Source organism: Brachyhypopomus gauderio, chromosome 3 (assembly GCF_052324685.1).
Source record: "Brachyhypopomus gauderio isolate BG-103 chromosome 3, BGAUD_0.2, whole genome shotgun sequence".
Taxonomy (NCBI): Eukaryota; Metazoa; Chordata; class Actinopteri; order Gymnotiformes; family Hypopomidae; genus Brachyhypopomus; species Brachyhypopomus gauderio.
In genome coordinates this window covers 4,379,095-4,393,538 of record NC_135213.1, presented here as the reverse complement: position 1 = coordinate 4,393,538, position 14,444 = coordinate 4,379,095, and the positions used below count along the sequence as shown (strand labels likewise).

The following is a 14,444-nucleotide window of genomic DNA, read 5'->3' as shown; positions in this document are numbered from 1 at the left end:
CTGTCCATGTTTGCACTGTGTGTGCAGTGTTAGGTGTTGGCATTTAAGGGTTAGGGTTATGTGTTAGGTGTAAGAGTCATGGGTTAGGGTTGGGGTTATGGGTTAGGTTTAAGGATTAGGTGTTAGGGTCATGGGTTAGGGTTGGGGTTATGGGTTAGGTGTAAGGATTAGGTGTTAGGGTCATGGGTTAGGGTTGGGGTTATGGGTTAGGTTTAAGGCTTAGGTGTTGGGGTCATGCGTTAGGTGTAAGGATTAGGGTTAGTCTTAGGTTAGGGTTAGGTTAGCCTTTTTTGGTACTAGCATGACTGCAGTGATTTCATTGGCACCTGAGAAGAAGCATGTCTGAAGTCTGATGCCATTCTGTAATTCTATAACTCCCTGCTGTAAAGATCCTAGATAAAACCATGCACCTCTCTTGGCCTTGTAGCTGTTTACCAGTCACAAGATGTCGGCAAATTAAGGGAAGACAACAAACTTGACTACAAACAAATAAATAAGAGACTTTGGTCCAAGAAAATATAAAGAAATTATTGATTTCTGATATTGGTTGCAATACACTAGACGTATTGAATAGAGTTTAACTGTTGAGCGAGTACTTGTTAGATAATTATACTTGCACAGGGTGAAAACATTACACGTGGGAGTTCAAAATGGTTTCATCAGGTTCCATGACAGAAGCTTCCTCCAGCTCCATGTCCCAAGCATCAGGGAAGACTAAACATTTCATTTGCTCAAGGTTCACCAGTGTTTTGTAAAACCTTTTAGAGCAAAATCATGTAGCTGTCTGCTGGATGAGACCAAGACTTGTGTGCAGTTTGAATCCTCCATGCCTGGTTCTTGTCTAGAACCAAAGTAGGAGTGATGGAGACAGTTGTAAGATCGGTGGGGCGGTTCCTGGTTTTGTTGTCTGGCTGTTGGAGGTGCCGTCATACCTGCCTGTGACGGGTGGTTGGAGAATAACTCCTCCAGGGTCTGGCAGAGCAGTCGTGGTTTGCTCTGATGTATCTAGCCTGGGACTCCGGGAAGCTGCTGATATCTCCAAGCCTCCTCGGATCAGATGGGTACATTCTGCAGGCTACTGTAGCACATGGGAACTTCTGCAAGTGGTCGTCGGTATCTTTTTATAGAGATTGACCTCATTAGAGACAAGTTATGATGTGGGCAATTTTTTCTGCATGCATGTAGAGTGTGGACCACAGACAGACAGAATAACTGGGGAAGCCCATCTTGCTGTGGTCAGCCGGGACCCTGCTGTCCCGAGGACGGGGTAAGCAGGTGCAGGGATTACGGGCGTCGGGTAGGATGGAAAAAATTAGATTTTTTTTCAAGTGTCCCTAGCGATCGCTCCCAGTAATGGGTTTTTCACGGTGAAGGCTTCCTAATTGTGTGGACCGACCATGTTCCCTTTTGAGGGAGTTGTTCTCAAGGTTGGTCGGTTTCCTCTCATGACTTCCCCCCCGTGGCTGAAACCTTCCGCAGTCTGCCCTTCACCTCAGATAATCCGATTCCTTTCCTCATCTGCTGCTGCAGCTGGGACACGCTCGGCTCAATTGGCTTACGCTTGGCTCGCGAGAACTCTCCCGTGTTTTCTGGGTTGGACCGAGTTTGAAGTCCAGTCCCACAGCCCAAACTTCAGATATGTGTAGTTTCTGCTCCCGTTCTGAGAACATGTGTTCTGGTCCCTCAACCTTACACTCCAGTGCCACCTGCTCTTCCTCTCACAGTCAGATCTCCTGGACCACAACCAGAACTTTGATCTTTCATCTGTTCCAACTATTTGCGGGCGGATCAGTGTTTGGTTTTGTTACTGCTGTGATTGCCATCTTGCTTACCAGCAGAGTCAGTTCTTTGCCTCTTAGGTTTCTCGTCACAAAGAAAGCTACACAATCCAATCTTAGTGATTCCAAGTAAGAACGATTGACATTTTGGATAACGGCAAGATAGCGAGGTATCAGATCTTTAGTCACGCCTGCTAACACTGAAATCATCCATAGGATCTCACCACTGGAGGCTCCTAACCAGGTTTCATTGGCCATGTGTACTTGCAGTAAGCTATATATGTGGTTTTGATTAGTTGAGTTGACTTCCTGTGTTCAACAGGAAGTTTTGGTGTTAATCTAGGTGTTTGGTTAAAACACAATAACCACAGGTTACGAATAGAATAACCCGAGTCTGGTTATTGTGTTTCACTACACGGTGGGGGGGGGGGGGGGGGGGGGGCTCTATGGAGAGAGAGGGAGTGGTGAGGGAGCTCAGTGATGGAGAGAGATGTGGGGGTCGATCATTGACGGAGGGGCGCTTGGGTTATGGCATTATGGCATGGTTGAGAGGCTATTCTGTGTCTTAATACATTGAACATTCATCTCTAATAAAAGTTTATTTACCATGACCAAATCTTGGTTTATTTTTCCCTTGAAGACATTGGGATTCGTGAACGATAACGACATCTGTTTCCTTCCCTCTAGGACGCCGGTATTTGGTACATTTTTCACAGTTCTTCCACGGGAGACACTCATGGGCTGGTACCAGAGACGAGAGCAGAACTCACCCCGCTGGGCATTTTCTACAACAACCGCGTCCACTCCAACTTCAAGGTACCTCAGAAGTCACCACAGAGCATGGGTACCTCAGCAACGCTGGACTAGTAATCAGAAGGTTGCCAGTTCAAGCCCCACCGATGCTGGGTTACCACTGCTGAACCCCTGACCTTAACCTTAAGGCTTGAATTATTTGTCCTGATTGCAAATTGCCTTGGATAAAAGCAAATGCTAAATGCTGTACACTTAACTGTTAGGCAGCTGTAGCTTTGTATGACTTCAATATCATTTGACATTTATTACAAAGTTAATGCTTTCCATGGCAAGCAGAATCTCCTTTTGCATTACGTGTGTGGCCTCCAGAGCTGAAATAAATGGCACTCAGCAAAACTGGCTGTTGAAATATTAGATTTCACTCTGTTGTATGACTCATTTCAGTGTGTTAAAAATACATGTCCGCTGTTGATGGTATGAATAAATATTTATCCTTTGCGACTCCAGGTGTGTGTGTGTGTGTGTGTGTGTGTGTGTGTGTGTGTGTGTGTGTGTGTGTGTGCGTGCGTGCGTGCGTGTGTTTAGGGCGAATGAGGTGCTATATGATTTGCTGTCACTTTTGTGGACAAGCATATGGAACAAATTGGTGTTTTTCATTTGTTGTGACGCATAAACAAATCATCTTCATTTCTTGGAAGGAATCCACTGCTTACAGAAGAGGATTAGTGTGCGTGCATACACACACACACACACACACACACACACACACACACACTGGTATTTCATATTCTTCATAGTAACAAACACTTAAACCATATCACACACACACACACACAGGGATGTCATGGGACAAGCCCCATGTAAGTCCTCATGTTCTGAGAAGACCCCGGTTCTTCCCGGTTCTTCCCGGTTATCAGACAGTGCAGGGAGGACATGTGCATTTTCCACACGCAGCTCCTTCACAGTTTTGATTCGCAGCCGTTATGCCTCCACTCGCGCCCTCTCAGTAACGCTGACTGCGCTGAACGAGCCTATTCTGTGTCTTAATACGTTAAGCTTCCTTGTTTCGGCGGTTCCCAAAGTCCGATGGCGGATTTACACCCTGACGCAGCTTCTTATTTCTGCACACGTCGCCGTATTCTGACGGGACTCTCGGCTCACGTGTCCCGCCACGTGTCAAAACCCTCACTGTTCTTTTTTTTTTTTTCGTCAGGCGGGCTTGTTCATCGACAAGGGGGTGAAGACGAGCAACGCCAGCGCAGCTGACCCACGCGAGTACCTCTGCCTGGACAACAACGCCAGGTGAGGCCTCGCAGCCCAGGGACCCTCTCCCCCCTTCACGCCGGCCCTCAAACGGCCACCCGTCTGTGGGAGAAACGTGAGCTCACGGTTTTGGCGAAAAGTTGGGGCTCAAGTTAGCCGAGCTGAGTCAGCTGTCTTCTCATGTCGCATTCGTAAGATATTTTTCTAGGAAAGCCGACAGAATCGGCCGAGCTCCAGAGAGACTCGCATCCAACACTTCGGGTATTTCTCAAACAGCAGTTTTGATCTAAACAATACACACTTTCATCTATGAGCAATACTGAGAGGGACGTGATTCCCGTAGATAACGTGAGTCATGCACACGCACACAAGGTTTAAGCGTGATCGCTTGGTGGAGGATGCATCTGGCTCTGTGTCAGTCTGTGTCAGTCTGTGTCAGTCTGTGTGTTCATGCACCCTAGAGAGTCTGATTCTGTTTACTGAAGACTTGAGTTTCCTATGTGTTCACTCACTGTGCAATGCATTTGTGTGTGTGTACAGAGTTTCAACCTACTATGATTAGTTACAGATATATGACTAGATTAGTTATTTAATTGGACTTAACTGACCCTTATACGTGCGTACACTCTTCTGTGTGCCTTGTGGCTGTCGAGACCGTTGGTACTCTCTGTCTCTTCTCAGGTTTCTCTGCACCTGTCTCATTCCCGTCTCTATCCTGTCTCGCTTGCGTCTCAGGTTCCGGCCCCATGAGAACTCCGACCCGACCAAGCCGCGCGTGGCCGCCCTCGTCGACACCCTCATCTCCTTTAAGAACAACGACCTTGGGGCCTGGATCCGCGGCGGTGACATCGTCATCCAGAACTCTGCGTAGGTGAAGCGCGGTGGTCATGTGACCCTCCGTCATGCCCCCCCCTTGTGGTGGAGAGCCGCATGATTTAAGCGTGCTTGGATACTTTCGTTTTACTCAGTCATAATTTTGTGTGCATTAAACATGACTGTCTGTTTCACTTTACCACAGTTTTGCAGACAACGGTGTCGGTCTGTCGTTTGCAAGGTAAAGTTTTCACTGTGTATGAGTGGGCATACACATAAGCATGTAAGTGTATATGTGAAGGTTGAACTCTCTCTCTCTCTCTCTCTTCTTTCTTTCTTTCCTTCCTTCCTTCCTTCCAGTGACGGCAGTTACCCTAAAGATGTGGGCTCCAGCCAGGAAGTGTCTGAATCGCTGTTCGTGGGCGAGAGCAAGAACCGTGGCACTAACAGCGGGCAGAACAAATACTGGGGCGTTGGAGGGGTGGACGGCAAAGCGCGGACGCTCCCCCGAAACAAGTGAGGGAGAACTCGAGCATTTTGTGTGTAAGGCACTAGAGAGTGGCGTTGAGGATCTGTCCAATGATGTTAGGCCCTTTAGACGCCGTTACTCTGACCTTATGTGACCTGGTGAACTAAAGAAAACCGAATCCACGTTACCGGAGTGAGCAGGTCTCCCGGAGCGTTTCCGTAGAGCCTGGGTGCCAGGCAACAGGCAGTAGCTTCATCGCCATCCCTCAGGTGTGCAGCTCGTAGTGAAGGACTCTCCCTGCTCAACACAGCCAGCTGAACGCCACCTTCTCCCAGGATTCTGTTTGCTCTGTGTGGAATGCAGCGACTCTGGCGTTTACAGGCCGAGCAGTTCCCGGAGGTCTTCTCGTGTTCATCACAGTCTGGCTTAAATGCACGTTCAAAAACACGTCACCTCATCACGTCGTCTGGATTACATATTTAGCTAATCACCATTTGATGAAAAAGTTATCTGATGTCGTAAATCCTTAAAAGGCTTAACCTAAAGATGGTTCGTTGTTAAACGCTACAGCATCTCTGGATGTCTGTTGACTCCAAGTGCTAATTTCTTGCCTTTAAACAGGGTTAGGGCAATTGATACAATCATGAATTCAATGTTTTTTTAGAGTTTAATGCTAATTGTGGCACTACTGTTTATCTGGTGCTTTGTGGCAGCTTATTAGCCCAGATCAGAAAAGTGACATGTTTGGATATGGCAGTATTCTTGTCAGTATGGCCCACCCCTATGTGCGTGGTTCCCTTGTTTCCTGCACATGGGGGAAATGCTCCGTGACGTGTCCCTGCAGGACGTTCCCCATCCGAGGCTTCCAGATCTACGACGGGCCCATCCGGCTGCTCCGGAGCACCTTCCGGGCCTACGCCCCCACCCCGGAGCGCCTCACCAGCGCCGTGGGCTTCAGTCTGAAGAACACCTGGCAGCTCACGCCCAGGAACAACCTGTCATCACTGTCCTTCCAGTCCAGTGTGAGTCCCTGTAACACACACACACACACACACACACACACACACACACACTCGCACAGTGAAATGTGAGTGCTCACACTCATGCATACATGCACACATACACAGACACAAAAACGACATGCACGTGTGACTGGATTGATACTACTAGAGGTTAATATAATTAAGATAATTTCTTAATTATAATTTGTTAAATATCCATTTGTTTATTGTATTACTAACCCCAACATGTCAATGGAACTGTACATCCTCACACCATGTAGGTCCACCACACAGGTATGTAGTTAGAAGCTACAATCTCGGTTGCCATGGGCATAGCAGTGGTCAGTTTGAGATAGGGGGCGCTGTTGGCTGGACATTCTCCACACGGCAGAGGCATGGGCACGTGTAGAAATCTCAGTGATGTTGTTGTGCCAAGCAGATGAACCATCAGGACCGGGCTGGTGTTAACGCTGGGTTGACTCACCACCCAAACAAGGGTGGATGTGGTTGGTCGAGGGTGGTTGTGGTTCAGAGTGGTGGAGAATGAGGGTGGTGGTGGATGAGGGTGGTTCTGTGTGGCGTGAGGAAGTTCAGCGTCATGAAGACTAAACTCTTCAGCCAGAAACCTTCACCCAGATGGAGGAGAGGCCCGTTCCTCCGGTGCGAATCTGGCCGCCGTGTTCCTCTGAACAGCTCGGCTGAGGCTGCAGTGGTGCGCACGGGGGGTCGTGGGCCAACTGTCCCGGCTGTAGGCTTTTAGCAGCTCGTTACAGTACCTCCTGCTGACTCTGGGTGAGGGGGTGGGGGGGCGTGTTTCTCCATATGGGCCCCATGTGGGCCCCAAACGGTCCCAAACAGCCCGGTCTGGAAGGAGTTTTAGAATCGGAGAAGAGGCCTTCTGCACCTCATCCTTTCCCTTTTTGTCTCACTGTGTCTTTTCTCTGTCTGTCTTTTCTCACCTCTCTCCCCCTTTCTTTCTCTCCCTCTCTCCTTCTCTCCCTTCCTCCTTCCCTCTCCCTTTCTCTCTTCCTCCCTCTCTCCCTTTCTCTCTCCCTCCCTCTCTCCCTTTCTCTCTTCCTCCCTCTCTCCCTTTCTCTCCTCCTTCTCTCCTCCTCCCTCACTCTCTCCCTCTCCCCCTCGCCTTCTCCCCCGTATAATGTAATGCTATCTACAGTTTTTTTCTTTACGAGTGCCAGTAACACTGTTAGTCAGGGAGTAGGCGTGGCCCGTCATGATACCTCCTACATTCTCCTCCCTCTCTGCTGACTGGCTGTCTTCTGCCTTCTGATGGAAAGAGGGTGGGGCCTACTGCCTGGGGCCCAGAGAGACCGCATGCAGAGCTTGTCAGAGTCTGAATATGTGACATTTGAAGAGAAGGATCGTGCAACAAATGACTGCAGAGGCACTGAGCTTTGAGCTGTCAGGACTTTAAACCTGGAACACGTATTCCTTTGAGCTTTCTAGTCATTCATGAATCGGAGCGCTCTAATTCACTGTGAAGTGTTAACCTTATTTGAATACATGTATTTTAATTAATTAGCTAATTACAGAACCAAGCCAATTATCAAACTGCCTTGTTAATTGTGTTATGACTGGAAGCTACCTACTTTGTAGAATTCATTTCAACAATGGTAACAAAGGAGGCAATTATTGGGCTTAGATTGTTGATGAGAATGTTACAGAAGGGTGTGTGTGTGTGTGTCCGTGTGTGTCCCATACTGAACCTGTGGTGTGTCATGTGACCCTCCTCCCCCAGGTGACCCTGCGGGCGTTCTTCGGTCGGCCGGGCCAGTGGTTCGAGGACAACGACCTGGACGGCGACAAAAACTCCATCTTCCACGACGTGGACGGCTCGGTGAGCGGCTACCCCGGCACGTACGTGGCGCGTGCCGACAACTTCCTGGCCCGCCACCCGGCCTGCGTGGACGTGCCGGCCTGGAACGGGTGCGTGTGCAGCGGCCGCTACGCCCAGGTGAGGCCACGAAACGAACCAAATCGACCCAGTTTGATTCTATCCTGTAGAGTCCTCCTCATTCTCCCGCCGCAGTTCGCCCGTCATGTTTACGTAAAGTTCCTAAGTACGACGACTCCCCTGGTTTACTTGCAGGTGTATATAAAGACTCCCAATCATAACCTGAGCCTGTCCATCGCCAGAGACGAGTACCCCGAGAGAGCCATGGTGCTGCGTGGCACCAACAGCCAGGGGGCGCTCTCGCAACAGTACCAGCCCGTGCTGATGCTGGGGAAGAGCTACACCCTGCACTGGAGCGGCCAGGCGCCCCGCGAGGTCGTGCTGTCGCTGGTCAACTTCGACCTGTAAGCCGTAGCTCGAACGGGGCTCGTACGGGGGTGGTGTTTTCTCATGCTGGTGTGTTAGGTTTGGTATTGAGGCCTCCCTATTGTGTGTGTGTGTGTGTGTGTGTGTGTGTGTGTGTGTGTGTGTGTGTGTGTGTGTGTGTGTTGCTCTTCCAGAGGTGACTGGGCTATCCTTGGGCTGTGTTACCCCTCGGACACGGTATTCCAGGTGATGTCGGACATCTACGACAGACAGAGCAACACCTTCGACGGCATGGAGGACTACGGCTCCGTCTCCTCTCTGGACGACCTGCAGAAACGACCCCTTGACAGGAAATATTTTTTCGACAGCTCCACTGGGTAAGAGTGACTCTGAGTCTCGGATGAGTCTCTGAAAATATGGGCTCCTGTGTAACTGGAACCCCGCCCCTCTTCCCCAGGCTGCTGTGGCTGTACGTGCAGGCTCGTCACGGCCGCAGCGGCCACAGCTACTGCTCGGTCCGAGGCTGCGAGCGCGTGAAGATTCAGGCCACCACCAACACCAAGCAGATCTGTAACTGCACCGCCCTGGCCTACCCCAAGTACAGCAAGCCGCCCAGCGTGGCCACGCCCATGCCTCCGCCCACCGCTACACCCTGCGTCCGCTGCGGAGCCTCCAAGGTGAAGCCCCGCCCACAAGGGCCCACGTCAGTCCTCGGACGGGTCGGTTCTGTGTAGTGCCGTCGGTTGTCCTTTACTTGTTTGTCACAGCTGCCGTTTTCTCCGCCGCGTAGCTCGTCTTCTCCAGCGACCCCTCGAGCAGCTACCTCCAGACCCAGATCAAAGCCCTCAGCCTCGCAGAGGAGCAGAACAACGACACACGAGCCTTCATCACTGTGAGGAACCCCAAATGAACCCCTCAACCCAGTCCTGCTTCCACCATACTGCAACCTTTGGCCTAACTGGAGGTCAAAGCGTAGCTCAAATATCGTGGTTGGCGAACGATACGCTCTCTCTCTCTCCTAGGTGAACAACAAGCAGTTTAACCTCACCCAGGTCGGCTTCCTCCTGGTCGCTGTGGACGCCTGCACCGGCGAAGTTTCCAAGCATTCCTTTTTCCCGAAAATGGACTCGAAAATGGAGCAGCATTTCGCCAGCGGGATCCCGGCCCGGTAAGACAACCTGAAAACTCTGAGAGAGTACTGGGGCAACAGTAGTAGAGCACGGTAGTGCAGAGTCTCTCAACTCGACCCTTAAGGGGCTCTACTATGGACACCTCCACATGTCTTCGTCCTACGATGTGACGAGGACGCCCCTGACTGGGGTAAGGAGCAGAGTTGTGTAACGTTGGCGTTCTTTAAGGAATGCTTTGGGATGAAATCCCACTGCCACAGATTTCCACAGTTCAAACCGAGCCAAGACCTTTTTTAAGATCTAAACTTGGCTTGTGTCGTTTTTCCTAGCGGAGCTGGGGAACCCGGTGACGTGGCCAACGGTGATGCCAGCTTTCTCTCATCATCCTCTTGCGGGTGCTGGAATACACTTGAGATATACGCAAACTGTGCAGTGCAAAAGTCTTGGGCACCCAAGCAGCTCTTTATCTGAGCAAGAAATATTGCAATGCTGCTAAGTCATTCCACGTTTTGGGCTGGTTTTTGTTTTTTTAGTAGTGCTTCGACATTCTTCAGTCACGCGTCTGGCTGCGGCGTCTCGACTCAAAACGTTGCTCGACATTGAATGCAGCGCCATTGCGTCTTTCATCCGTTCACATGCAGAGCGGCCGTGCAGAATCCAGAGCAGCGGAAAGAATGAACAGAAGGAAAAATCTGGAAAATGTTCCATGGAGACTTTTTATTTTTACCAGTTGTTGAAGCAAATAAATACTTACAAAAAAAATAAAACACTAACGTTGTAGGTGGCCAGACTCCTGTACAGAACTTCAATTTAAATGCAAAGAAGAGCACCATCTGGTGTCGTCTGGGGCAGCTACTACGAGCCCATCCAGACTCCACTGCACTCAAAATGGCCTAAACGGCCGTTTGTGCTGACCGACGTTGTCCGTAAGCTTGGAGTAGGGCCCTGCCGTCAGAGTGGCTGTGAAGGTCCTTACACTCGATGGAGTAGAAGTAAAACTCAAATGCTGTGCGACTCTTTTCCAGGTCGATCGTCCTGCTAGCCACCAGAGGGCAGCCCGATGGATTTGCCAAGGTCGCGCCACTTCTGATGCCCCTGGGAGCTGCAAAAACAGCAGACCTGAAGGGCAGAGGTGTGCACTACGTGGCCCACAGAACACACCACCCTGTCTCAGTTCTGTGATGCAGCTTGGACCTTTAATGGATCTCTCTCTCTCTCTCTCTCTCTCTCTCTCTCTCTCTCGTCCTTACAGGGAGTCTCGCCTTCTTTGGCTTCCAGGGGATGGCCCCACCCCCACCTTGGGTCTCTCTCCTGGTCAGCCAGGGGGTGGAGCCTGTGGGCATGCTTGAGAGGTACATCCCCCTGGCCCTGGAGGAGTACTCATGCCCTCAGGGGGCGGAGCCAGCCAGACGGAAAGATCTGGAACTGCTGAAGAAAGCTCTGAATTAAAAACAAAAAACAAATGTTTCCCAAATGTGAAAAAAGAACACGATGGACTGAATGTGAAATAATGAACTTAATTTATTTATGGCAACAAAAAAAAACATGTTTGGGGGGGTATTTTATGGATCAAAGCGAGTGTGAAGTTTTGTGTGGGTGAAAGTGTGTGTGATGAAGCATGTATGGGGTTTTTTTTTTTTTTTTTTTTTCGCTCTCTCTGAGGTCCATGGCACGCTTTGCTGCACTTTCCACACAGATCCACCAGCTTTTCATTAGGATGTAAACAGAATCATAAAGCCACGTTCTGGAAGAACCTGATCTGCAGACTGATTCCCTTTGATTTTTCCTGCCATCCCTTATTCAAACCGTTTCCCATCCCTGAGACCACCTCGCTGAATATGCCCTTGCTGCCTTGTGCTCTAACTGGGCTGTAATTGATCCAGTGATTTTAAAATGATCCTCAAACTTTCCTTTTAAAGAAGGAGCCTTAATCCTGAAGCCAGAGCTAGTTGGCTGGCTAAAACAGCCACGAGTTGCAGGAGTGCCGATAGGATGTCGCCGGGCCGTTTCGGGAATCTGTCAGGTGCCTAGCCAAGTTTAAGGCGGCCCTGAGCTGAGCTCAGGGTTCGTTTTGTTCACCTTCAATTAGAGCTGCCTTAAGCTGGCCCCAAAGACAGCGCACTAGTGCATTAATCCAGCGTTCTTATGCTTCTCTCTGGGGGTTTGGAAGCTGTTGCTGAACTCAGTACCTCTACAACTTCTCGTATTAGTGAGTGGTAACCATGTTTGCTGTTCTGTTTCACGTATTATTTATTGTTGCTAGCCTATGTCATGTTATGACATGTATTTGGCGATACCGTTATCTGTAAAATAACTGCTGCTCACAAACTTCCACACAACACACAGTGCAGTTTCATCACCGTTACGAGTTTCGTCGTGGGACAGGGCTCTGACTAGAACGGCACGGGGTCATGGGGTGGGGAGACTCATGCCAAAGATGAAAGCAGTGAACTAAAACAATACAACATTTTGGCTAATAATGACTGCTGGCGACACTGTTGACATCTTTGCGCTTTTGAACAAGTCGCCGTTGTAATGATTATTCTAAAATTCATTATGGGTTAAACAAGAAACCTAAATGTCTGTATTTTATGTTTAAGGGCTTACGGGGAGAATATGAAGTGACTTTGTTAACCACTGTATTGTTTTTTTTTTTTTTAAAGAAAAAAAAAATTGTCATGATACCTGAACAAAGATTGTGTGGGTCTTACGGCAGTGTTTTCAGAGTTCTGAAGCATGTTGTAAGGACTTGTTAACATTATACAAGTGCCTTTTTGCTTGTTTGTTTTAAAAAATGTTTTTTGTTTTCATTTAATAATTCTTTACTGTTTACTGTAGAAAAGCTTTTTGGCTAAACAAATTGTATTCTGTGTTAAAATTGCAAAGTTGATAAAAACATTTATACTTTGTCGTAAGAAAACGTCGTTTTGTTTTTAATATACTCATGCTAATCTTAACACGTAAGCTGTCATGGTCCGACACCACGCGCTGTTGCCATGGTCGTACTTCCCCAGCTTCCGGTGAAGGTGCTCGTGGAATGTATAAGGAGAGCGGACGTGTCCCAGCGCCGCAGTCGCCACACACGACCACTAGGGGGCAGGGTTGGACCTTTATTTGCTGAAGAGCCGTAGCCTCCAGAGAGCTTCTCTCTCGCTTTAGCTCTTTCTCTTTCTTTCCTTTTCTCCCTCTCTTTCCCTCTTTCCCACCCCACATAGTAGATTCAGCACGAGGAAAATAATAAATCCAGGCTGCAATTTTGACCAAATTACCTCTCATATTACCTGCCAGCAGCGTCGGGGCGTGGAGGGGTTTTGAGAGAACGTGATATATTAAGTGGGCTATGAGTTCTGACAGCCGGTCCACTGAAGCTCCGTCACACGGCGGCACTTTTGCCTGGTCCAAACGCTCGTGACATCAGCCTGCATTATCCGTTACGTCCCCGCACGCGGAAGACGGTCCGGTACGGCTGGACTGATGTAGCCCGGTGTGCCCAAACTCTTTTAAAATGCTAGTTTTCTTCAGTTAAAGAAAGGCTTTTGGCAAGAAATGGTAGAAAATACTTTTAAAATTTAATTTGGTTTTGCTGATCCATTGAAGATGCATGATTCCAGTATTCCCAGTATGTCTGTCCTCAGAACCGAACCAACCAAAGTCATACACATTTCTGATCATTACTGATCACGTCTGCTACTAATTACAAATACTACAATTGCGTAATTGTAATCCAACTGATTTACTGACAGCACATAATACTGACTTTGTTTAAAGTGCGTGCAGTAGCAGAACCCCAACCCTGATGCGTGCTGTTTTAATAACAGAACCCTAAACCTGTTTTAACAGTCTTGTATTATACATCTGTTTTGGGGATAGTCTATCCAGCATAACAAGAGGACTTCAGAAGTCCTACGACGCCAGTAAAACGTGTGTGTGTGTGTGTGTGTGATTGAGCTGTACAATATGGCAGGGGTTTTCTGGTCCAGCAGAGGTAGGTGTTTCCTCTTGTTAGTGTCACTGTAGTTTATGATGTCGGTAAGGTTTTTATAAGAACAGGCTTTGCTGCAAAAGGTGTTTTGTGCTGACAAGAGAAAACTTGCCGTCTTGTTTGAGCGTTTGTGACTGAAGTCTACTGGAACATGGATCTCGGCTTAACAGGTGAATTTCAGGTCACAAGATGTTTTACTTAGTCCAGAAAAAAAGTCTTAATATCCTTTCCTGCGAAACCTAGTTTTTATGAATGCAATTTAATTACAGCAAAGAACCTCATTCTTGAAATTTAATTAAGGCTTCAAATCCTACAGTAGGTACAAAGCTCAACCAGGAGCTATTAAAGGCGCGGAGTGTGTCTCACTGATTACAGACTAGTTGGATTTGTTGTAAGGGGCGTCAGGCCAGGAGTTGCATTTAAACGCGGCCATTAGCGTGGACGAGTGCGCCACCTCCATTGGTCATCGCAGTTAGCGTCTGTCACCCGGTGACGTTCGCACGTTTCAGGGCACGTGTTGAGGTCGACGCTCGCTGGCACGATCAAGCATCGCGGAGCAGCCTCTGAAAATCCTTGAATACCATTTCATGGACTCATTAACCAAGAAGATCAGGGCTTGCTGGAGACCACCTAGTGACCCAGCTTATGACTTTAAATAACTTTAAATGACTTTAAATCCAGTAATCCCTGAATATGAGTGAAGGTCTTATGAGCACAATGTCTACACAAGCTGATCCCACACATTTACAATTTCCCACTCTGGCTAATCCAGACTCCACACTACAGACGGGGACAACCTGAGCGTCAGTCTACTAAAAAGCCTTCGGTATTGAAACATGTATAGACAAATCACTAGGCTATAACACTAATTGCTCACCAGCGCCACCAGTGCTTGGTCCTCGTGCGGATTCACTTACGTGCCACTGACAGTGTTACATAATTCACATTATTTCCGCTAAAGGCCCGTTATGCATCCT

General features: G+C 48.6%; 1 protein-coding gene across 2 annotated transcripts in view; it reads left to right on the top strand.

The window, feature by feature from the left end:
* The window catches only part of cemip2 (cell migration inducing hyaluronidase 2), a 27,725-nt gene extending 15,326 nt beyond the window's left edge, over positions 1 to 12,399 (top strand). Inside the window, exons 11-24 of one of the 2 annotated variants that reach the window (XM_076999014.1) lie at positions 2,466 to 2,594; positions 3,745 to 3,833; positions 4,530 to 4,661; positions 4,813 to 4,848; positions 4,968 to 5,123; positions 5,921 to 6,098; positions 7,834 to 8,049; positions 8,185 to 8,393; positions 8,550 to 8,732; positions 8,813 to 9,032; positions 9,146 to 9,247; positions 9,378 to 9,523; positions 10,511 to 10,617; positions 10,738 to 12,399. In XM_076999014.1, the coding sequence (XP_076855129.1) occupies positions 2,466 to 2,594; positions 3,745 to 3,833; positions 4,530 to 4,661; positions 4,813 to 4,848; positions 4,968 to 5,123; positions 5,921 to 6,098; positions 7,834 to 8,049; positions 8,185 to 8,393; positions 8,550 to 8,732; positions 8,813 to 9,032; positions 9,146 to 9,247; positions 9,378 to 9,523; positions 10,511 to 10,617; positions 10,738 to 10,934 (2,100 nt within the window). In that variant the 3' untranslated portion in view covers positions 10,935 to 12,399. The other variant, XM_076999015.1, reaches the window with a different exon arrangement.
* Positions 12,400 to 14,444: the final 2,045 nt, after the last annotated feature.